At 42.9% G+C, this 24,453-nt stretch overlaps 1 protein-coding gene across 1 annotated transcript; it reads left to right on the top strand.

Moving 5' to 3' along the window:
- Positions 1–481: 481 nt before the first annotated feature.
- PPM1G (protein phosphatase, Mg2+/Mn2+ dependent 1G) lies at positions 482–24,087 on the top strand. The gene is made up of 10 exons (XM_003411944.3): positions 482–679; positions 18,412–18,481; positions 18,963–19,048; positions 19,588–19,720; positions 20,407–20,822; positions 21,356–21,493; positions 21,837–22,071; positions 22,462–22,591; positions 23,060–23,162; positions 23,481–24,087. Exons 1-10 carry the CDS (start codon positions 560–562, stop codon positions 23,682–23,684), a joined length of 1,635 nt encoding a protein of 544 aa, XP_003411992.1. The 5' UTR covers positions 482–559; the 3' UTR covers positions 23,685–24,087.
- Positions 24,088–24,453: the final 366 nt, after the last annotated feature.

The raw sequence follows: 24,453 nt of genomic DNA, 5'->3' as shown, positions 1-24,453 counted from the left end.
TGGTCAACTTTCATGGAACTGAATCGGGCGGGGTTTGTGGAGTCTGAGGGCGCGGCGGGAGAGTGGGGGCTGATACACTAGGGGATGGACCGGAAGTTCCGGGCGCGACACAAAAGAGACTTCAGACAAAACGTCGAGAGGCCACAGGAAGGATGCGAGGCCAAGGCTGCGGGAACAGCGAGTGGCGGCGATTAGCTGCGGGCACGGAGCCCACCGCAACCGTTGGTGGGCGTGACTGCGCCAGTCTCGCGGCAGCGGCGGTTGGGCGGGCCGTTGTCCCCGTGGGCGGGGCGAGTTGCTAAGGAAATGACTGCCAACCGCGCCGCACCGCCCCGCGCCGCGCCGGCCGGGCGGGGTCTGGAGCCGCGCCGTTTCCGGTTCCGCTCCCTCTCTGCTCCCGTCCCGTTACCGCCTCCTGGCCGGCCTCGCGCTTTTCACCGGCACCTTGAGTCGGCCGCGCCGCCCGGCCCGCTTCTGCCACGCGCGCCCCCGGGGCACCGCGCCGGCACGGGTCGCGACCCCGCTTGCCTGGCCCTGAGGCCTCCGGACAGCTGCCGCCATGGGTGCCTACCTCTCCCAGCCCAACACAGTGAAGTGCTCCGGAGACGGGATCGGCGCCCCGCGCCTGCCGCTGCCCTACGGCTTCTCCGCCATGCAAGGCTGGCGAGTTTCCATGGAGGTGAGGCGGGAGAGGCCGACCGCTTGGACGCTGCTGGGCGGGAACCCGAGGAGAAAGAGAACGGGGGGATGGAGTTCTCCCCGGGGAAGGGTCCGAATCGAGAGCCTGCGGCCGCAGCAGAGTTTGGGGGACGGCAGCGAGCGCGGGGTCGGGCCGAGAGGAAGCTGCCGGTGCTTGCAGACCGTGTACTGGTGGCCGTCTTGGCGGCTACGGCTCGGCCATGTGGGGAGAGGCACCTTCCGCCCACTGACCGCCCTTTCCCCGTTCCTGCGCGCCAACCCAGCTCTCCTAGGCGGTGTGAGGTTTAGTGTGGGAGTGAAAGGGAAAAGAGGCACTATTTATTCATTTATTTTTGAGAGGTAGAGGCGAATAGATGTGAATGATTGTACTTTTTTTTTTTTTTTTTAATGTGTAGGGAGGCCTCATTGGGTGAGGAGGTTGACAGGGAAAGGAAGCCCGGGCAAATACTGTGTTTCAAATTCTCAACACTCAATTATCTGGTCCTGGGCTGTGCATGTTAATGTGGATGCTCAACCTGCCCTCCAAGAGTTGTTACTCGTTTGTACTCTTTTTTCAGGGCCTTTTATATCCTTTGGAAAACTTCAACTGTTTATCACTATAATTTCTTTTTTGTTGTGCTCGGTATTTTCCGCTTTTGGAATTCCTCCAAAACTTACCAGTAATTGTCATTTGCCTCTGCTTGCTGTAGTTTATAGTTTCTTTGGTTTTTAAGTCATTTCATCAAAAAATTTATTTTGGTCACGACCTACAGAGAACTGATATTCTTTCCTAGAAAATTTCACTCCGAATAAAGGGAAAAAAGTCTGGATAAAAAGGAGTAGTATTGGACAAAATGGATGTAAAACTACAAAGAGAACATCAGGGAAAATTGTATGGTGCAAGGGAAGAGAGAGACGTGGAAGCCTTGTCTTTGTGAGGTCTAGGGAGTGGGGCCAGGGAAATGCTCAGGGATGGGGGGTTTGTCCATTTATTAGGTGGGCTTCAGGTAACAGGCAAATACTGTGTCCTTTGGGGAGTTTTGTCAAATCCCTCACTCCTCCCTGTGGTTAGCTCTGGAATAACAGTATGAACTTAAACCGTTTGTTCTCAGACTCAAATTGTATACCGGCAGGCTTTAATAGTGGTTCTATTATTAGGTATAGAATTTCAGAAGTGGAGGGAATCTTGTAATTCATCTCATACGGTTTTGCTCTCACATTTTACAGCTAGGAAATTGAGGCGCATCAAGGCTCTGACACTTGTGCCTTGGTGGAAAGAATCTGTAGGATCAATTTGCTCAAAACACTGTTACTTGTATCAAACTGAAGTAAAACATTCATATTTTACTGCAGTGCACAGTATTGAGCTTACAGGGTGCTTGGTAAATGTCATTGTCTGACTTTAGAAGTATCTGGATATACCTTAAAAATGAAAACCTTCATGGGTTAATTTCTGTAGATTCCATTTCTCTGGCATCTTCTGTTAATGTAAGATTTGAGGTGACTATCTCATCTCACAGAAAATATTTTCCACTTCCCTCTCTGCTGTGGCTTTTCCTTTTCTTTGGTATTCCTCCTTCTAGTTGCTTGGATATTCACTTTTCCAGGTTGTTTGCCGGGTGATTCTTTGCTATTTGCTTTTTCTCTGCTGGGCATTTCCCTTTATTTTTGGTTATTTCTCTGGTAGTTAGAAGATGATTTTTCATCGGGGGCTGTTTGGTGGATAGAGAACCTCCCAGAATGTTCTTTAGATCTTAATCTTCCTGAAAGATAATAACTACTCAGGGTATTAAAATGGATCTTTCTAATGTGCTGTTTCTGAATTTACCCTTGTTTGAATGATTGCGTAAACCAAAACCAAACCTGGTGCCATCGACTCGATTCCAACTCATAGTGACCCTATAGGACAGAGTAGGGTTTCCTTGTAGGGTTTCCAAGGAGCACCTGGTGGATTCAAACTGCCAACCTTTTGGTTAGCAGCCATAGCACTTAACCACTACTGCCACCAGGGTTTATCGAATGATTGAATATGGCTAATCAAATCCTGGTGAAGTACTGTTTGGAATTGTGTTTCATTTATACATCTCCTTCTAGCTTTGTTTCTTCCCTCAGCAAAGAAAAGTACAACATAGTTTTCTTTGCTACTGCAAGAAAATAGCTATGACTTCTAGCCTCTTGAGCAAATCTTGTCATTTTAAAAGTGTACTCTTATTTGCCTTAACCTTTACTCTTGTTCCTCTTAAACTTTAGGCCACAATTTCCCCAATTAACAGTCTATTGATCCTACTTGCTTGGTCCTAATAATTCAGTTGAGGTGAGTTTATTACACCAATAAACCTTACATGAGTTGCTGAAATCCTGGCTGATACATAGGTTCAGCCTTAGAGAGTACTCTGTCTCTTCTTTTGAGGCAAGGATGGCAACCATCAATAAGCTTGTATTTTATACTTCGTACCTCTCTTTGGCGCCTCTCAATGTGGAATCAGGGTGTTTTGAGAAGAGTTCTTTAAAATACCACAGTTGATATACCCCTCTCTTCTTTTTTCTCCGTGGTTTGGAGAGACCTTCAAACTGGTTGAGATATATTCTGGAGGTAGGGGGTGGGGGAGGGGCTGAGAGCTACGTTTTTGAGGAACGCCTGAGATATATATAAGGAAAGGCTCTGAGTTTTTGGTGACTAATGGGAAGTACAACTCAACAACATAAAGGCCAAGAAAAGCCATTGCCATCAAAGGCAGTATCAATACCGATTGGTTGGAAATCACCCAGCGGCTCCGCAGAAGAAAGACCTGGTGATCTGCTTCCATATAGATTACAACCAAGAAAACCCTATGGGCAGCTCTACTCTGTCACATGGGGTCGCCATGGATTGGAATCAACAGCATCTAACAATAACAGCAGCTGTTTCCTGCCTTGTAGAGAGAAGCTGGCCTACGTCCCACAGAGGGTCGTCTAGAATTGAATGTAGAGTAATGTGGAGCAAAAAATGTTTAAGACACCTGCATAACAATTTCAATCATCATATTAATGGGCAACGTGTAAAATGGGGTACCACAGGCATGCTGTAGGATTTCACTTTAGAGAGGCATTGGAGGGTGAAGAGCATTATCTGATCCTCATCTCTGTAGTTTAAAGCACTTTTTGCCTACTGAACCATATCAGAGTTCCTTTGTCCAGGATGCCGTTAGGCTACTTTTATAAAAGGATATTCTTTTTTTTTTTCAATTGTGCTTTAGGTGAAAGTTTACAGCTCGAGTTAGTTTCTCATACAAAAATTTATACACATGTTGTTATGTGACTAGTTGCAATCCCTGTAATGTGATAGCGCACTCCCTGGTTTCCACCCCTGGTTTTCCGTGTCCATTCAGCCAGCTCCTATCCCTTTTTGCCTTCTCATTCCACCTCCGGACAGGAGCTGCCCATTTAGTCTTGTGTATCTACTTGAACTAAGAAGCACACTCTTCATGAGTATTATTTCATGTTTCATAGTTAAAAGAACATTCTTTATGCCTGTTTTTTAAATTGTCGTTGTTGTTAGATTCCAATTCTTGGTGACTGTATACGTGCAGAGTAGAATTTCTCCATGCGGTTTTCAGAAGCAGATTGCCAGGCCTGTCTTTGAGGCCCCTCTGGGTGGGTTCGAACTGCCAATCTTTTGACTAGTAGAAGAGTGCTTAACCATTTGCACCATCTGGGAACCCTTAAAAGGACGTTCTTTTCATTTGATTAGTGTGGAATACCTATTCACAATTCAAAGGTAGTATGAAATGATAATGAAATTTATGCCAGTGAATATGGAGAAATTGCTTTCTCCTATACCATTATAGGAAACCCTGGTGGCGTAGTGGTTAAGTGCTATGGCTGGTAACCAAAGGGCTGGCAGTTCAAATCCACCAGGCGTTCCTTGGAAACTCTATGGGGCAGTTCTACTCTGTCCTATAGGGTCGCTATGAGTCGGAATCGACTCAATGGCACTAGGTTGGTTGGGTATACCATTATAAACTCTCCAGTGACTGGACGTTAAAATCAGAAGTTATCCCTCAAGATTTCGTAAGTGTTTTACATACATTTCTATTGCCCCAGTCTTCTAGCAGTTGTTAATACATTTCTGGATATTACCAGCTTTTTTTTTTTTTTTACTCAGCTTCCCTTCCCTTGTTCTTCTTTTAGGTTATCGTCTTAGAATTGTATTTTGAGAGGTAAGGACTTGAATTTGAGTGCAGAAATTTAGACTCATTTGATCAGCATTGCTAGCTGTTGTAAGCAGCTATTAACAATTATACTATCTGGAAGCACAGAATTTTAGAACTGAATCTACAGTGTCACGGATGTTTAAAGATGCTCTGTAGACCAAGTATTGATTCCAGTGAAGATGTTCTCTGTTTCCCTCTAGATCTAATTCAGAGAGGGAGTATATCAACTTTTAATCATGTATAGTATTTGGGAATATGTATTTAGGTTACTTTTTAAATTTGGTTGAAATTTAATTCACATATTTACCCATTTAAAATGTACAAATCACAGCTTTTAGTATATTCACAGAGTTATACAGCCATCACCACAATCAATTTTGGAGCATTTTCATCACTTTGGAAAGAAATCCATACCCATGAGCAGTCACTTCCCATTTTTCCCCAACCCGCCAACCCTAGGCAACCACTTCTTTCTCTGTCTCTGGTTTTGCCTATTTTGGACACTTCATATAAATGGAGTCATACATCTTTTGTGAGTGGTTTCTTAGCATAATGTTTTCAGGGTTCCTCCATGTTGTAGCATGTATCAGTACTTCATTCCATTTTTTAAATGGAGATATAATTCCTATACCATAAAATTCACCCTTTTAAAGTATACAGTTTAATGGATTTTAGTGTATTCATAAGTTGTACAACCATCACCACTATCTAATTCTGGAAGGTTTTCACTACCCCAAAAAGAAATTGTCATTAGCAATCAGTCCTCACTCCCCCTCCCCGCTAGCCCTTGGCAACCGCTAATCTACATCCTGTCTATGGATTTGCCTATTCTGAGCATTTCATGTAAATGGAATCAGACAGATCATCTTTTGTGACTGGCATCTTTCCCCAAGCGTAAAGTTTTCAAGGATCACCCATGTGGCATGAATCAGTACTTCATGCCTTTTTATGGCTGAAAAATAAATTCCATTGTATAGATAATGCCACAATTTGTTTATCCAGTCATTAGTTGATGGGCATTTGGATTTCCACATTTCAGCTATTGTGAATAATGCTATGAACATACGTGTACAAATTTTTGTGTGGACATAGTTTTTATTTCCCTTGGGTAGATGTCTAGGACGGGAATTGCTGGCTTATGTGGTAAGTCTGTGCTTAATGCTTTGAGAAACTGCCAAACTGTTTTCTAAAGTGACTGTACCATTTTACATTTCCACTAGCAATTTGTGAAGATTCCAATTTCTTCACATTTTCACAACACTTACTATCTTTTTATTATTATTATTATTATAGCCATTCTAGTGGGTGCGAAGTGGTATCTCATGTGGTTTTGATTTGCATTTCCTTGATGGCTAATGATACTGAGCATCTTTTCATGAGCTTCCTGATGATTTGTATATCTTGGAGAAATGTCTGTTTAGATCCTTGCCCATATTTAATTGGATTATTTATCTGTTTATTTATCTTTTTATCATTGAGTTGTTAGGATTCTGTATATATTCTGGGTACAAGTCCTTTATGAGATACGTGATTTGCAGACATTTTCTCCCATTCTGTGGGCTGTCTTTTTCACTTTCTTCTTGGTGTCCTTTGAAGTGCAAAAGTTTTCAGTATTAATGAAGTTCAATTTATCTCTTTTCCCTTTTGTTACTTTTGCTTTTGGTGTCGTATCTAAGAAGGGTATGTCTAACCAAATGTCACAACAATTTACTGCAATGTTTTTTTCTAACAGTTTTATAATTTTAGCTCTTACATTTAAGTCCATGATCCATTTTGAGTTATTTTTTTGTGTGTGGTGTATGGAAGGGGTCCAACTTCATGCTTTTGCATGTGGGTAATCCAGTTGTCCTAGCACTATTTGTTGAAAAGGCTATTCTTTACCCTCATTGAAATATCTTTGCACCACCGCTGAAAATCGATGGATCATGAATGTGAGGGTTTATTTCTGGACTCTTAATTCTGTTTCATCCATCTATATATCTATCCTTAAGCTATCACCACACTGCTTGGCTACTGAGTTTTGAAATTATGAAGTATGAGTCCTCCACCTTTGTTCTTTTTCTTCTTTTCTGGGTTCCTTGCATTTACATATAAATTTTAGGGTTAGCTTGTGAATTTCTGCACAAAAGGCACCTGGGACTTTGGTAGGGATTCTCTCGAATATGAAATAAAGATCAATTTGAGGAGTATTGCTGTCTTAACAAAATTTAATCTTCCAATTCATGAACATGAAATGTATTTTTATTTATTTAGGTCTTTAAATTCTTTCAACATTGTTTTGTATATTCAGAATACAAGTTTTGTACTTTTGTTAAATTTATTCTTAGTATTTTATTCTTTTTGATGCTACTGTAAATGGAGTTGTTTTCTTAATTTTTTGATTGTTTATTGCTAGTGGATTGAAATAAATTGATTTTCACATATTGATCTTGTGCCCTATAGCCTTGCTGAACTCATTTATTAGTTCTAATAGTTTTTTAGTGGATCCCTGGGATTTTCTATGTACAAGCATATGTCATCTGTAAATAGAAACAGTTTTACTTTTCCTTTCCAATCTAGGTAATTTTTATTCTTCTTTCCAAATTCCCCTGGTTACAGTGTTGAGTAGAAGTGTCAAGAGCATACATCCTTGTCTTGTTACTGGTCTTAGGGGGAAAGCATTCAGGCTTTCACCATGAAGTCTTACGTTAGCTGTGCATGTTTTGTAGATGCATTCTATCAGGTTGAGTAAATTCTGTTTCTAGGTTATTGAGTGTTTTTAATCATGAATGTGTGTTGGATTTTGTCAAATGCTTTTTCTTCATTTATTTAAATGATCACGTGTTTTTTGTTCTTTAGTCTGTTGACGTGTGTGTGTATTACATTAATTGACTTTCGGATGCTAAAGCAACCTTGCATTTTTGGGATAAATCCCATTTGGTCATGATGTATAATCCTTTTTATGTGTTTGTGGATTCAGTTTGCTGGTATTTTGTTGAGGATTTTGTGTCTGTGTTCATAAGAGATACTCATCTGTAATCTCCTTGTGTTCGATTTTGGTATCAGAGTAATAATACTGGCTTCTTAGTAAATTTCAGGGAAAATAATTCAGATGCTTCTGAGCTATAAGTTTTACCTTAGAAGAGGAAGTGTTCCCTCCTCTGCTATGTTTTGGGAGAGTTTGTGAAGGATTGGTATTAATTCTGCAGATATTGGTAGAATTCACCAGTGAAGCCATCAGGGCCTGTGCTTTGTGGGGAGTTTTTAAAATTACTAATGCAGTCTTTTTACTTGTTTGAGGTCATCTTTTTTTTTTTTTTTTTATTGAGCTTCAAGTGAACGAATCAAGTCAGTCTGTCACATATAAGTTTATATACACCTTACTCCATACTCCCACTTGCTCTACCCCTAATGAGTCAGCCCTTCCAGACTCTCCTTTCGTGACAATTTTGCCAGCTTCCAACCCTCTCTACCCTCCCATCCCCCCTCCAGACAGGAGATGCCAACACAGTCTCAAGTGTCCGCCTGATACAAGTAGCTCACTCTTCATCAGCATCTCTCTCCTACCCATTGTCTAGTCCCTTCCATGTCTGATGAGTTGTCTTCAGGAATGGTTCCTGTCCTGTGCCAACAGAAGGTTTGGGGACCATGACCGCCGGGATTCCTCTAGTCTCAGTCAGACCATTAGGTATGGTCTTTTTGTGAGAAGTTGGGGTCTGCATCCTACTGATCTCCTGCTCCCTCAGGGGTTCTCTGTTGTGCACCCTGTCAGGGCAGTCATCGATTGTGGCCGGGCACCAACTAGTTCTTCTGGTCTCAGGATGATGTAAGTCTCTGGTTCATGTGGCTCTTTCTGTCTCTTGGGCTCATAGTTATCGTGTGACCTTGGTGTTCTTCATTCTCCTTTGATCCAGGTGGGTTGAGACCAATTGATGCATCTTAGATGGCCGCTTGTTAGCATTTAAGACCCCAGACGCCACATTTCAAAGTGGGATGCAGAATGTTTTCATAATAGAATTATTTTGCCAATTGACTTAGAAGTCCCCTTGAACCGTAGTCCCCAAACCCCCGCCCTTGCTCTGCTGACCTTTGAAGCATTCAGTTTATCCAGGAAACTTCTTTGCTTTTGGTCCAGTCCAGTTGAGCTGACCTTCCATGTATTGAGTATTGTCCTTCCCTTCACCTAAAGTAGTTCTTATCTACTAACTAATCAGTAAAAAACCCTCTCCCACCCTCCCTCCCTCCCCTCCTCGTAACCACGAAAGTATGTGTTCTTCTCGGTTTATACTATTTCTCAAGATCTTATAATAGTGGTCTTATACAATATTTGTCCTTTTGCCTCTGACTAATTTCGCTCAGCATAATGCCTTCCAGGTTCCTCCATGTTATGAAATGTTTCACAGATTCATCACTGTTCCTTATCGATGCGTAGTATTCCACTGTGTGAATATACCACAATTTATTTAACCATTCATCCGTTGATGGACACCTTGGTTGCTTCCAGCTTTTTGCTATTGTAAACAGAGCCGCATTAAACATGGGTGTGCATGTATCTGTTCTTGTGAGGCTCTTATTTCTCTAGGGTATATTCCGAGGAGTGGGATTTCTGGGTTGTATGGTAGTTCTATTTCTAACTGTTTAAGATAACGCCAGATAGATTTCCAAAGTGGTTGTACCATTTTACATTCCCACTAACAGTATATAAGAGTTCCAATCTCTCCGCAGCCTCTCCAACATTTATTATTTTGTGGTTTTTAGATTAATGCCAGCCTTGTTGGAGTGAGATGGAATCTCATCGTAGTTTTAATTTGCACTTCTCTAATGGCTAATGATCGAGAGCATTTTCTCATGTATCTGTTAGCTGCCTGAATATCTTCTTTAGTGAATTGTGTGTTCATATCCTTTGCCCACTTCTTGATTGGGTTGTTTGTCTTTTTGTGATTGAGTTTTGACAGAATCATATAGATTTTAGAGATCAGGCGCTGGTCGGAGATGTCATAGCTGAAAATTCTTTCCCAGTCTGTAGGTGGTCTTTTTACTCTTTTGGTGAGGTCTTTAGATGAGCATAGGTGTTTGATTTTTAGGTGCTCCCAGTTATCTGGTTTCTCTTCGTCATTTTTGGTAATGTTTTGTATTCTGTTTATGCTTTGTATTAGGGTTCCTAGGGTTGTCCCTATTTTTTCTTCCATGATCTTTATCGTTTTAGTCTTTATGTTTAGGTCTTTGATCCACTTGGAGTTGAGGTCATCTTTTAAGACAGAATGCTGTCATACTTTAAAGATTTATTTAAAAAAAAATTTTTTTTTTTTAAAACAGAAAGCTTATAAAAAGGCATAATTGTGTCTGCCTTAAGATGAATCTACATTAAGGAGTTCTCGAAGAATCTTCTGAAATAGACGTGTAGCAAGTTTCACATCTAGTCAACATTGTGTAACATGTTGCTACAGAAAGAAAAATGGACTGAAGTTTATAACTTTCCTTTATAGTCAGTCTACTAGTGATCCTGGGTGACCCAAATAGTTAAATGCCTGGACTACTCGCTGAAAGCTTGGCAGTTTGAGCCCACCCAGAGGCGCTTTGGAAGAAAGGGTGAGCGATCTGCTTCTGAGAGGTACAGCCTTGAAAACACTATGGAATAGTTCTGCTCTGCATACATGGGGTCATCATGAGTTGGAATCAACTTGATGGCAACTGACAACAACAACCAGTGAACCTATAACTTCCCAATATGAGCCTTTTCCATGCAGAGTGTACAGTGAGAACTGCTGGTCTGCCAGTCAGACCTGGGCAGGAATCTGCTATAATGATGGGACTGTTGGATATTCCACATACCTTTTAAGGGGAAAGAAGTACAGTTCTACTGTCCAAAAGGCCAATGGCCTTTTAAAAAGTAAAGTTACAAGAAGATTGGGAATATGTTTTGAGTGGATAAAGCTTACAGGTGGAAAGCAAAGCACGACAGGTACTTCTAGATGAAGTGTAAATAAATAGTATGGGCTTTTATGGACATTAATTCTAGGTTCAGTATTTGCATTTTATGAATGATTAAATGGAGGTGGAGTAACCTCTACGTACCCAAAAATTCTCCTAAATTATATCAGACTCCTAAAAAATGAAATATTAATCCAAATTACAGGAAGATCCTTGAGGATGTGAGTGATCAGAAATAATAGCCTATGTGGACACTATGCTAGATAGTAAATTTCAGGAAAAATAATTCAAATGCTTCTGAGCTGTTAGTTTTGATCTAAGAAAGGGACTTGATGTCATTGTGGGCTTTTTCTTAAAGAATAAGCACATAAACCAAAAACCTGTTGCTGTCCAGTTGCTTAGAACTCATGGCAACCTATGTATCAGAATAGAACTGTGCTCCATAGGGTTTTCAATGACTGATTTTTTGAAAGTAGATTGCCAGGCCTTTCTTCTGAGATATCTCTGTGTGGACTTGAACCACCAACTTTTTGGTTAGCAGGGAGTACATTAACCGTTTGTACCTATAAGCACATAATAAGATGTTGTTTTTGTTGTTAGTTGCTGTCAAGTTGTTTTTGACTCATGGCGACATAGTAAGATATTTAATAATCATTTAAAAAAAATCATTACTTCAGAAAGGGAAAGTTTATTTTATATTTTATTATTAAGTAAAGCAATTCCTAAGAGCCTTGACTCAGGTGATGTGTGCTATTCTAGGAGTCATCTCCTCCAGACCATCTCAGTGGTTAGTGTGTTATGATATATCTCTGGGTTTAGGGTAGGAAGTGATGAAGGAGATATCCTTAAGGTGGCTATCTTAAAGCAGCTGAGAACTCATCATTGTAAGTAAACATGGAGGCCCTGCTATTTTGTAAAACAGTGTTAGGCCCCAGAACTATAAAGAGAACTAAGACATTCTTTGCTTTCAAGTGGTTTACAATCTAGTTTTGGAGCTAGGAGCACTGCTCCTCCTTCCCCAGTGGAATGTTGTGTAACAATACAACATAACATATGCTGAGGGCCAATTTGGTGGAATCAAAAAAAAAAAAAAAAAAACACCAAACCGGTTGCTGTTGAGTAGATTCCAACTCATAGCGACCATATAGGACAGAGTAGAACTGCCCCATAGAGTTTCCGGGGAGTGCCTGGTGGATTCAAACTGCTGACCTTTTGGTTAGCAGCCATAGCACTTAACCACTACGCCACCAAGGTTTCCCTTTAGTGGTATAGAGACAATAAATACTCAGTTTAGAGGAGAGAATGATCATAGAATATTGGCGTGGTTAGAAAAGGTCTGTTGGAGGTGGTGAGACTTCAGCTGGACCTTAAGGAAGGAGTATAACAGATAAATGGGGAGGAGGGAACTAGGGGAAGGAAAAGTATTTGAAGGAGGGATATGGGGAAAGGCTCCAAAGCAAACACACATACTACCTTTGTGGGGTGTCATTGTCAAGAATGGAGCAGTTTCTGTTGGGGAGCGGTATAAGAGAAGATTAGGTTGTAGAAATGGGTAGGAATGATGACTGAGTGCCTTAAATTTCCTGTTAAGTGGTTTGAAATTAATCTTGCATGCAGTGAGAATTCATTGACAGTTCTAGCAATGTAATGTTGCATTAGGAAGATTAATCTGACAAGTAGTATGTAGGTTGGATTACAGGGGGCAGAGAATAGAGACAGAAGAGGAGTTAAAATATTCTTCAGTGATCAGTAAAGTAATCTAAGACCAAAGTGTTGAAGACTGTGAAGGAAAACTCAACAGGACTCAGTGATGGATGGTGAAAGACAGCCAGAAGTCAAGGATGACGGGTATTAGGTGTTGCCTGGGAGAGTTAAGATTCTATTGACAGAAATAAGAAGATGTGTAGGGGAAGCTCAGATTTTGGGTAGACTGCTGAGTCCCTGTTTTAAGTGTGTTAAGTTTGATGTGGAGAAGTGACATACTGTAAAAACAGACAATTAGAGATATGGAACTACAGCTCTTCATAGAATCCAAGAGGGGTTTCAAGAAATTTGACAGGGTCTGTACTATTTAATCCTATATAATGGTCCAGGAGAATGCAGCCTGCCTTTGGAATGCTGTTAAAGTTATTATCTACTCTGTGAAGTAAGATCCTGAAGAAGAAGAGTTTGAGATTGTGAATTTAAGAGGAAATGTTAATCTAGGAAGAGAGGGAAAATAATGGCTTTTGAGGTAAAAGTGAAGGAGAGGTTTTCAGAAATTTTGAGGTTGAACAGGGAAGATGAGGTAGTTCTTGAGATATAATATATATTTTTTAATTGTGCTTTAGGTGAAAGTTTACAAATCAAGTCAGTCTCTCATACAAAAAGCCATACACATCCCGCTGTGTACTCCCAGCTGCTTTCCCCTTAATGAGACAGACATTCCTTCTCTCTGTCCTATATTCCCGTGTCCCTTCAACCAGCTCCTGTCCCGCTCTTCCTTCTCATCTTGCCGCCAGAGTTGCCCATGTAGGCTCATGTGTCTACTTGAGCCATGAAGTTCATGCCTCTCCAGCATCATTCTCTCTCTTATAGTCCAGGCCAATCCCTGTCTGTAGAGTTGGTTTTGGGAATGGTTCCAATCTTGGGCTATCCAACGGTCCGGGGACCATGACCATCAGGGTCCCTCCAGTCTAAGTCAGATCATTAAGCCTGGTCTTCTTACAAGAATTTAGGATCTGGATCCCACTGTTCTCCTGCTCCATCAGGGATTCTCTGTTGTGTTCCCTGTCAGGGCAGTGATCGGTGGTAGCCGGGCACCATCCAGTTCGTTGGGTCTTAAGCTGATGGAGTCTCCGGTTTATGTGGCCCTTTCTGTGTCTTGGGCTCATATTTACCTTGTGTCTTTGGTGTTCTTCACTCTCCTTTGCCCCAGGTGGGTTGAGACCAATTGATGCATCTTAGATGGCTGCTTGCTAGTGTTTAAGACCCCAGACACCTCTCTCCAAAGTGGAATGCAGACCATTTTCTTAATACATTTTGTTATGCCAATTGACCTAGATGTCCCCTGAAACCATGGTCCCCAAACCCCCATCCCTGCTACTCTGGCCTTCGAAGGTTTTGGTTGTATTCAGGAAACTTCTTTGCTTTTGGTTTAGTCCAGTTGTACTGACTATCCCTGAGTTATGTGTTGCCTTTCCCTTTCTTCTACTATCTAGTTAGTGAATATCCCTCTTCCTCCCTCCCCACCCTCATAACCATCAAAGAATATTTTCTTCTGTGTTTAAATTTTATCTAGAGTTCTTATAATAGTAGTCTCATACAATATTTGTCCTTTCGCAGTTGACTAGTTTCACTCAGCATAATGCCTTCCAGATTCCTTCACGTTATGAAATGTTTCACAGATTCATTGTTGTTCTTAATCGTTGCGTAGTATTCCATTGTGTGAATATACCATAATTTATGAGATATAATCTTGATATTAGTAAAGTAAGAGGTGAACTCATCTACCAAGAGAACTTCAACAGTATGGGAAAGATTTGAGACTGTGGCTGTGGTTAACGTATTTAGAAGTCAATATAGAACTCAGATAAAAAAAATGCTGAATAGAAGTAGTAGTCACAAACAATATGATTTCATGAATTTTATTACTAGCAGAACTTAGTGGCTCTGATTCAGGGTAAAGAAAGCAGTTGGAGTTACATAGGGTGGGATGACATTTTCTAGATTGCTAAGAGACAATATTGAATTACTTCGCTGTGGCTCAGAAGGGGACAGGTAAAGGTAAAGATAGAGAGGTTGTGATGAAAGGTAGAAAGGGAGAAATTGAAGCACTTAGAGAAGATGGGGTGGTTCCAAGTGATAATATTGATCAAAGCCTTCACCAAGAAGTGGAGGAGTAAGTCAATACACTGGAGTAGCTTTTGGAACTGAAACCCATCAAGGTGTATAACATGAATTTTTATTGTGGGCACTTCTCATTGAGAAAAAGGATAAAGAAGAATATATAGCTGAAGGAATAATTTCTTTTATAAGGATCAGCACAGAGCTAGTTCCTATGAGACAGAGGTTAAAGATGTCCCAAATGTCCAGATTTCCCAAACTGCTGTCCCACCCCATCATCTCTAATATCAACTACTCCTCCCCTCAGTACTCTCCCTCCTGTCTTTGGGTTCTGTAATTTGCTGCAACATCTCATGGAACTAATGAACTGCATCTCAAGGAAATGGCTCACACAGTTGTGGAGGCTGGCAAGTCCCAAATCTGTGGATCAGGTGTCAGGCTGGAGGCTTCTCCTGACCCATGTGGCTGCAGGGGCTGACAAGCCCAAACTGGCAGGTCAGACCACAGGCTGGCTCACAAGGCTGTGGAAGCTGGCTAATCAGGCCAGACAGTAGGCTTTTGGCTCAGGGGGCTATGGAAGCTGGCTAATAATCCCAGAATCAGCAGGTCAGATGGTAAGCTGCTGGCTCAGACTCCAAGAACCGGAAGTTAGATGATCACAAATAGGTTGTGGGATCTAAAGTGAGAGAGAGAGAGAGAACTTCCCCAGAGTGTTCATATCCATTTGATGCAGACCATACCCTCAAGGAAACTACCTCCACTTTAAAAGGTGGTGATTTGAGTGAGTCATGACCTTTAGTAAGGGTAGAAACTTGAGTCACACCTTCTAATGACGTGGTGACTCAGGATACATCCCTAATCCTGCCTCATTAACACAACCACAGGCATAGAGACTACAATTCACAACACATCACAAAATGGAGGATAATTAATACATCAGATCACAAAAATGGAGAACAACCATACAATACTGGTAATTGTGGCCTAGCCAAGTTGACATATAACCCCAGCCATCACAGGTTTCACATACCTTATTTGCATAGTCTCACTCATTGTGTGTGAGTCACAAAGACTATGGCTAGAAGGGCTATATTAAGTTATTTGTTGTACTGCAATAGCACATTCCAATTTACAAAGGGTTTTTACTTTTTTATATGTTTTACATCATCCTCACAACAGGCCTGTGATGATATAGGTAAGATAGGTATTGCTGTTCCATATTATAGAGGTGTTTTAGTTTCTTAGTGCTGCTGTAACAGAAATACCACAAGTGAGTGGGTTTAAAAAAGAGACATTTATTTTCTCACAGTTCTGGAGACTAAAAATCCAGATCAAGGTCTCTTCTTAGCCTTGTCGATTCCTTCCTTGATTTGCATTTCTCTGTCTAATCTGTTCTTTTTATAATTCAGATGTTAGATTAGATTTAGAACCCACCCCACTCTGCAGGTACTATCTAATGGACATTACCAAGAAAACCCTATTTTCAAACAGGATTACATCTACAGGCATAGGGGTAGCATTCCAATGCACAGTTCGGGACATAATTCAATCCATAACAAGAGCATAAAACGGAGCTACCAAGAATATATCCTGGCACACGTGTTAGACGAATGAATTATTGGGTGCATTAAACTTTAAGAACCACTGGTAGATGATGCTGGGGCAATACGTAATCATTAATGCAGGAGAGAAGGTGCTGAGATAGTGGTGACAAGAAAGGTGACAGGGTGACAGTAAGAAATCTTGGCTTAGTTGGAGGGAAGGGAGGTCAGTGTGGCTGGAGGTGGAGTGGTTGGAAGAGGGAGAAGATGACCTTTATTTGGTCTGTGATGCTTTCTTTGCCTTGGAGGTGAGGCTAACGAGGCTGTTGGTGATGACCAAAGATAGGCCATCAAGGGCCATCCTTGCAGCTTCTTAGTTTCTGGGGTACTTTCTCCTGAGGACAATCAGAGGGAAATACAAGACTAGCCCTTCCGTACCTTCAAATCACTTAGTTTTATTTTCCAGACTTATGTCACTAAGAAGACATAATGTGATTTCAAGGATGTCAGAAGAACCATTCTACTTTGATTTTCTCACTGTCAATATAATTAGCAATGTAAAAATGCTAATGCCTGGAAAAGGAAGAACACCAACTGAAATTAACTTAAACAAGGATAGTTAATCAGAGTAAATAGCTGATTATGCCCTTTTTGTTTTCTTTGTAGATGATCTGAATGTAAGTTCGTAGTGTTAGGACAGCACCCTGCCACAGCTGTGGCATACTTTTACCTAGGTCTTACAGCCTTAGTTGAGCTTTGGCTTGGCATGGAGCATTAGTTTGCTGTGGCAGAATTTTGTTATTAGAAGAATTTGATCAAGCCTAGCCTTTCAAGCAAAATGTTGGTGTGGTAGGACGAGTGCAGACTTGTCTTCAGATGCACTGTACCGTTAGAGTTGAATACCTCAGTTCCAGCTGGGTGTAGGAGGTAGGAGGGTTGATTATATGGCGTATTATAAATTTCAGTTAACAAGTACTAAACACAATGTGGTTAAATAGGATAATTTCTTGGGAAGATATTCTTTTGTAATGATATTCTCTGTCTAGCCTGATGGTAACTTCTTTAGTGAGTTAAGGTTTGAGAGAGGAGAGAAAGAGTTTGTTTAGATGGTGCTTTTTAAAAGAAATTTTTATTTTAATAAATGTATGCAGCTTTTACAATTTCTAGTGCTTTCACTTAGGCTGTCTCAGGAGTCTCCCAAAAACTTTTCAGGTTGATAAGGCAGGCACTCGCCCAATTGTCCATTGAAGAAAATAAGACTGCAGGGGGCCAGAATGGAAGAAAAACTAGACCTTCTAAGCCCTAGTCCAGGTTTCATTTCTGCATCCATTTTAAATGTTGTTTGATCGGCTGGGAGAAGAGGATTCTGGGAACAAAAATAAATGAAAAAAAAATCAGAAACAGACCATAGAATCAATGCAGAGGGGAGAATAAGGCTGCCTCAGACTTAAGAGGCAGGGCACTGTGACTAAATGGTTGGGTCTGGAGATGGCGGTAGAAATCAAGGAACACAAAGACAGAGCCAGTTCCTCGGCAATCCTCCTCTTACGGAGGATGCAGTTTACAAAATTGCTAAGATCGAGTCAACCCAAAGTAGATCTGTGTTTCAACAAGATGCTATCCTTTTAGCCTACTTTTGTGAAGCTCATTTTCTCACTTCGGAGGTTGGAAAGGACAGGACAAAGGAGACCATGGTTACCTGACTGAAGAGGAACATTGAAGAAACATTGGGGAATGGAGGCTCCTAAGAACAGGGCTGAGAGGTCTTTAGGAAGAATAACACTTCTGTTTTGCCTGGAAAGTTATTTTTCTAAGGTCCTTGGGTCTCTCTTTGCTGTCTTTCCTAAAATTTTCTTCCTTGAAGTTCACTGATCTATAGTAGGTCTGGAAGTGACCTTGAAAGATCCTTTATTCTGGTTCACCCCATAGTTGGCACAAATCCAAAAGAGCCAGGTCTAGAATTCAACAGCCATACATTCTGCAATCTGAGCTGAAATCTCCTAGACTGAGGCTGCTAGACTGATTCTCCTCTTTCCTCTCTCCCTTTCCCATCTCTTTTCCCTACCCTCATTTTCCCTCCCTCCCTCCCTCCCTCCTTTTTTTATTTTATCATCCTGCCTTCCTTCTTATTTCAAGGCCAAATAGGCCAGCTGGGCAAGGGTTAGTGAATGAGATTATGGTGTAAAGTGATCCTAATGACCTGAGATATAAGGAATAATATCCTTTGACTTTGAGAAATGCTGATTATTCTCTTCTTTTTCTAGGATGCCCACAACTGTATTCCTGAGCTGGACAATGAGACAGCAATGTTTTCTGTCTACGATGGACATGGAGGTAACATTAGCAGATCGTATTGGTAATATTCTAGAACTTTACAGGGAAGAACAGGTCTTTTGTTCTTTTATTTTCCAGGGTTCTGGTCCTCAGATATCATTTCCTGCCTAGGACAGTTTTTCTCTATTCCAGCATTTCCCCTTCCCAGTAGGATGTTGGATTGGCTCATGATCTCACCAGACCTTGTTTTAATCCAAGAAGCCTCTTCCTACATTAGCCTTTATCTTTTTTTTTCCCCCACTGAGAACTAAGTATACAGGTGAGAAAAGACAGGGGATATATTAATATAGCCCTAAGAGGGGTGCTGCTAAAATCTGTTTTCTGGGTCAAAACTTCCCAAACATTGTCCTTCAAATGGGTTTCAGGTATGTTAAGATATTCATCCCCTTAACTCAGTGTTCACTCCAGTATAACAGAGTAATATTATCTCACTTTCTGTGTGTGGGAAGCAGTGCTCTGGGTGATCTTACCTTTCTTCTAGGGGAGGAAGTTGCCTTGTACTGTGCCAAATATCTTCCTGATATCATCAAAGATCAGAAGGCCTACAAGGAAGGCAAACTACAGAAGGTCTGTCTTCCCACACTCTTCATTCTCTGGTTCTATACCCGTTGCCGTCGAGTTGATTCTGACTCACAGTGACCCTGTAGGACAGAGTAGAACTGCCTCGCCGGATTTCCAAGGCTGTAAATCTTTACAGAAGCAAACTGCCACATCATTCTCCCACAGAGCAGGATTTGAACTGCCAGTCTTTTGGTTAGCAGCCAAGCTCTTAACCATTGCACCACAGGGCTCCTTTCTGGTTCTATAAGCTTCCCCCTTCCTCCCTCAGCCCTTGGCTTTTCCTTTTTCTTGGCCCCCTAGCTTTTTCTTAGTGCATTTCCTGAAGAATTCTGTACCTATACTCAGCTTACCTCCCCTTGAGCCTTTTTTAGAGCTGCCTTATTAGGCACGGGTTTTTGAACTGTTTTATCTATCTGTGAGTGACTTCTAGTATGGCAGACACTCACTAATTTGTATCCCATTCTTGTGCCCAGGATTGAATATAGGCAATTCATTTGTACTCACTGTACTTTCTCCTGCACTCACACTGTTTTGCTAATGTTCAGGCTTTGGAAGATGCCTTCTTGGCTATTGATGCCAAACTGACCACCGAGGAAGTCATTAAGGAGCTGGCACAGATTGCAGGGCGACCCACTGAGGACGAGGATGAAAAAGAAAAAGTAGCTGATGAAGATGATGGTGAGTGTGGCATCACCTGTTTGACAAGAAATCAGCATTATTAAGAACCATTCTTTAAATAATTTATATATCAATTCTAAGAGAGGATGGTTTCCTAGGGACCTGGGGAGTCCTCACATTAAAGAACCCCATGGTGTTCGCTTGCACTACATGGGTTTATGAAAAGAAGGGAGAGAATTAACCTTCCTGAGTGCCTAGCGTCAGAGTTGTAAGCATTTTTACGTATATTATCTTTTGTCATTGTGATGGGATCTTCCTGGTGCCTGCTAGTATTTATGTGACCCTTTTTCCAAGACTGGAACAGTCATTGGCCCTAGCATCCAGTCATTAGGCCTGGATCATAGGCCTTGACTAGTGTTGTAGGCTTCCTGTGTCCTTAGCCAGAACAGGGTTTCTAACTTGTCCAGTAATGAATGAGAAGTAAAAGGGGAAATATAGTAACTGTTGTTTCTTTGACTAAGAATGGCGTGAAAAAAAAGACCAAAGGAAATCTGTGGAGGCAGATGTTACTTGACGAGAAGGAAGCAAAGGGGCATTCTTCTGAGACTTGAAAAGTGAGAGGAGTGCTAGGACTGGGAGGCTGTGGGGGAGTTGGAACTCAGGCTGCAAGGGCTATGGAGGTAGTTGAGCGACTAATCCCATGAGGAGTCTGGCATGGGGGCTCTGATTTAGCCTCTTCTCTGCAGTGGACAATGAGGAGGCTGCACTGCTGCATGAAGAGGCTACCATGACTATTGAAGAGCTGCTGACACGCTACGGGCAGAACTGTCACAAGGGCCCTCCCCACAGCAAATCTGGAGCTGGGACAGGCGAGGAACAATGGTCCCAGGGCCTCAATGGGGAGACAGGACCTGAGGACCCATCTAGGGAAACTCCTTCAGAGGAAAATGGCCCCACAGCTAAGGCCCACACAGGCCTTTCCTCCAACTCAGAACGTGGGACTGAGGCAGGCCAAGTTGGTGAGCCTGGCACTCCCACTGGTGAGGCTGGGCCCTCCTGCTCCTCAGCCTCTGACAAGCTGCCTCGAGTTGCTAAGTCCAAGTTCTTTGAGGACAGTGAGGATGAGTCAGATGAGGCGGAGGAGGAAGAGGAAGACAGTGAGGTAAGGGCCTGTGGGGGCAGGCAGATGCTGAAGTTGCAGAGAGGGCCTGTTTGGTCACCATCCCATATCTTTCAGCTCTTTTTTTTCTTCTGTTTTGACATCATCATCTAAGATCTACTGTATTCTAAACTTTAGCCTTCTCAAATTCATTATTACTGTCATCACTGGTACCATGAGCCCTCTTACCTCTTCCTTTGTTGATACTATAACAAATAGATCTAGTTCTGGCCTTTCAGAGTCTGTCTCCTAGATAGAGAACAAGAAGATAGTTGGAAGGTGCTCTCGGCTGGCCACCTTGGCCTTCTCCAAGGCTTCCTGCTCGTGGCTGCTGAGCCCAGTTCAGGATGTCAGTTATACCCATCCTAACCTCCCCCTTCCCCCCAGGTTTTCCCATCATGTTCATGTAGTTGCATCTTTCAGTATTTTGAGGACCTGTGTTCAGTCAGGGCTTGTTCGTTCTGGGTATGAGTTGGGGGGAGGGGGGGAAACGGGATCATCCTGGTCTCAGCCACCTGGAATCGTCCTTCTGGCAGGAATGCAGTGAGGAAGAGGATGGCTATAGCAGTGAGGAGGCAGAGAATGAAGAAGATGAGGATGACACTGAGGAGGCAGAAGAGGACGATGAAGAAGAAGAAGAGATGATGGTGCCTGGGATGGAAGGCAAAGAGGAGGTGTGTGGGAAAGGGGAGCATTGAGTCTGGAAAAGCCAAGAGGCAGGTGTGTATCTCCAGATTTTGATTTTGGGACGTGGTCCCTTGATATCTTAGTATTAAAATCACGGTCATGGGGGATTTATTCTGCAAGGTGAACTAGGTGGTGAGTCTTTTGGGTAGAATTATCTAACAGAGGGAGCATGCTGTTGTCTCTGTAATGATTAAATTGGTGCTCCTCCTCCTGTTAAAGCTCTCCTGGAGGTCCCAGTGAGAGGAGATAGCATAGGTGAGTGGCCAGAGGTACACCAATGAGGAACTCATGGCCAGGAGTACCCATCATGCTCCCTTTTTTTCTTTTAAGCCTGGCTCTGACAGTGGCACAACAGCGGTGGTAGCTCTGATACGAGGGAAGCAGTTGATTGTAGCCAATGCAGGAGACTCTCGCTGTGTGGTGTCTGAGGCTGGCAAAGCTTTAGACATGTCCTATGACCACAAACCAGAGGATGAAGTGGAGCTAGCTCGCATCAAGAATGCTGGTGGCAAGGTCACCATGGATGGGCGAGTCAACGGGGGCCTCAACCTCTCCAGAGCCATTGGTAAGGGCCAAGAAGCTATGGGAAAGACTTCTAGGGTCTTGTTCCCTGTCCCAGACTACCTAGTAGCAAAAACTCTAATCTTCATAGCCCTTATATCTTTCAAAGTACTTTCATATCTATTACCTCTGCCCTTAAAGTTCTCTGTGAAATAGGTAACATAGGTATCATTATCCCCATTGCTTTTTGGATGAAAAGACAGGTTAGCTATTAAGGTTTAGCAACCTGATGACAAGGCTGAAACTAGAAAAACTAGAACTCATTTTTCCATTCTACTAGATGGTGGTGCTTTTTAAAGAAGGGAAATGAATGACAAATCTTGACCTGCCTCAAACACAAGTCTGGGGGAAGTACCCAAACTACTCCAGTCAACCAGCCATTCCTTTACTGCAGGTGACCACTTCTACAAGAGAAACAAGAACCTTCCCCCTGAGGAACAGATGATTTCAGCTCTTCCTGACATCAAGGTGCTGACGCTCACTGATGACCACGAATTCATGGTCATTGCCTGTGATGGCATTTGGTGAGCACCTGGGAAATGCCCTAAAATTTCATTTTTGCAGCATTCTGCCCTAGAGCTCTGAGCAGCTTTGGCTTTATCATCCCTTTAATGGCCCTAGGGAGCCCTGGTGGCGTAGCAGTTTAGAGCTCAGCTGCTAACTAAAAGGTCGGCAGTTTGAATCCACCAGCCACTCCCTGGAAACCCTATCGGGCAATTCTGCTCTGTCATATAGGGTCACTATGAGTCAGAATTGACTCGACGGCACCTAACAACAAAAACAACGACCCTAGATCATCACATTTTTCCAAATTTATATGGTATTGGAGCCTGTATAGACCTCTTGATGAGCCAAGCCCCCCAAGGCCAAGGCAGAGCTGAGGAGAATCTCTGTAGGTGTTTACATTGGCCTGTGCCATCACCTCTGTCAACACTCCCCTACTGTGCCTGGGTGGAACTACACAAGATTCTGACTATTGTTTTTGACCTCAGGAATGTGATGAGCAGTCAGGAAGTTGTAGACTTTATTCAGTCAAAGATCAGCCAGCGAGATGAAAATGGGGAGCTTCGGTTACTGTCATCCATTGTGGAAGAGGTGAGTCCCAGCATGGAGGGGAGAGGGTGTCTGGTCTGCACAGCCAAAAGTTTCTCTTTTAGCCTGAGCTTACGCTAGGGTCCAGGAGAAACATTCATTACTGACATGCCAAACCTGGACAAAAAAGTTCCATCTTCCCTCATTTCTCTGACTTAGCCTTAAGCTTCATGAACTATCAAGTGGTCTGTTTTGTGATACTGGATGTCCATTCCCTTCCTCCCTGTCTCAGCAGAGAGAACCAGCCCTATTGTGAGGTTTTAGGTTCTGTCTAGGAAAATGTTCCAACCCCATGGGTGAGCTGCCCTGCCTCTTTTGCAGCTATTGGATCAGTGCCTGGCACCTGACACTTCTGGGGATGGTACAGGGTGTGACAACATGACCTGCATCATCATTTGCTTCAAGCCCCGAAACATAGCCGAGCTCCAGCCAGAGAGTGGCAAGCGGAAACTGCAGGAGGTGCTCACCTCTGAGGGGGCAGAGGAAAATGGCAACAGCGGCAACAAGAAGGCCAAGCGGGACTAGCAGTCATCTACACCCCTGCCACCTAGACTGTTTTCTGAGCCCTCCAGACCAGAGACTGAGTTTTGTCTTTTTCCTTTAGCCTTAGCAGTGGGTATGAGGTGTGCAGGGGGAGCTGGGTGGCTTTACTCAGCCCATTCCAAAGAGGGCTCTCCCTCCACACAGCAGCGTGGGAGCCTCTGCTGTCCTCCACAGCCTCCTCCGTTGCTCCTTTGGGCTCATCACCGGTTCTGTGCCTGTGCTGTTGTGTTGGAGGGAAGGACTGGGGTTCTGGTTTTTACTCTGTGAACACTTTATTTAAGGACATTCTTTTTTATTGGCGGCTCCATGGCCCCCAGCCGCTTGCACCCGCTCTCTGTTGTACACTTTCAATCAACACTTTTTCAGACTAAAGGCCAAAACCTAATCGTGCCCATGGCGTCCTTTTTTTCTACTGCTGTCCTGTGCCGGCGCAGAGTGCCCTGGTCCTAGGCTTGGCCCCGTTAAGTCGTGTATGTAGGAGGGAGGGGCAAAGAGCTACTGGCCGGCTGCCCAGCGTCGCGGCTCATCATCGCCCCCTCCTGGAGTCAGGAATAAGTTCCCCGTTCCTCCCCGGAGCGGCCAAGGACCGCTTTGGTGGCGCCCAACACTGAAACCTGGGCCAGCGTCTTTCTTGCTCTACTCGCCGGCCCGGTTTCTGGCTGACTCCTGATTGGCTCGCCCGCTTTCTTGCGTCACAATTACTTCCTGGTCACGCTGTGGCAGCAGTTGCCGCTTCTGCTTTTGGTGACTA

The sequence above is a fragment of the Loxodonta africana genome, chromosome 12 (genome assembly GCF_030014295.1).
Source record: "Loxodonta africana isolate mLoxAfr1 chromosome 12, mLoxAfr1.hap2, whole genome shotgun sequence".
Lineage (NCBI taxonomy): Eukaryota > Metazoa > Chordata > Mammalia > Proboscidea > Elephantidae > Loxodonta > Loxodonta africana.
Note: the sequence above shows the minus strand (reverse complement) of the source record. Positions and strands in the feature narration are given on the sequence as shown.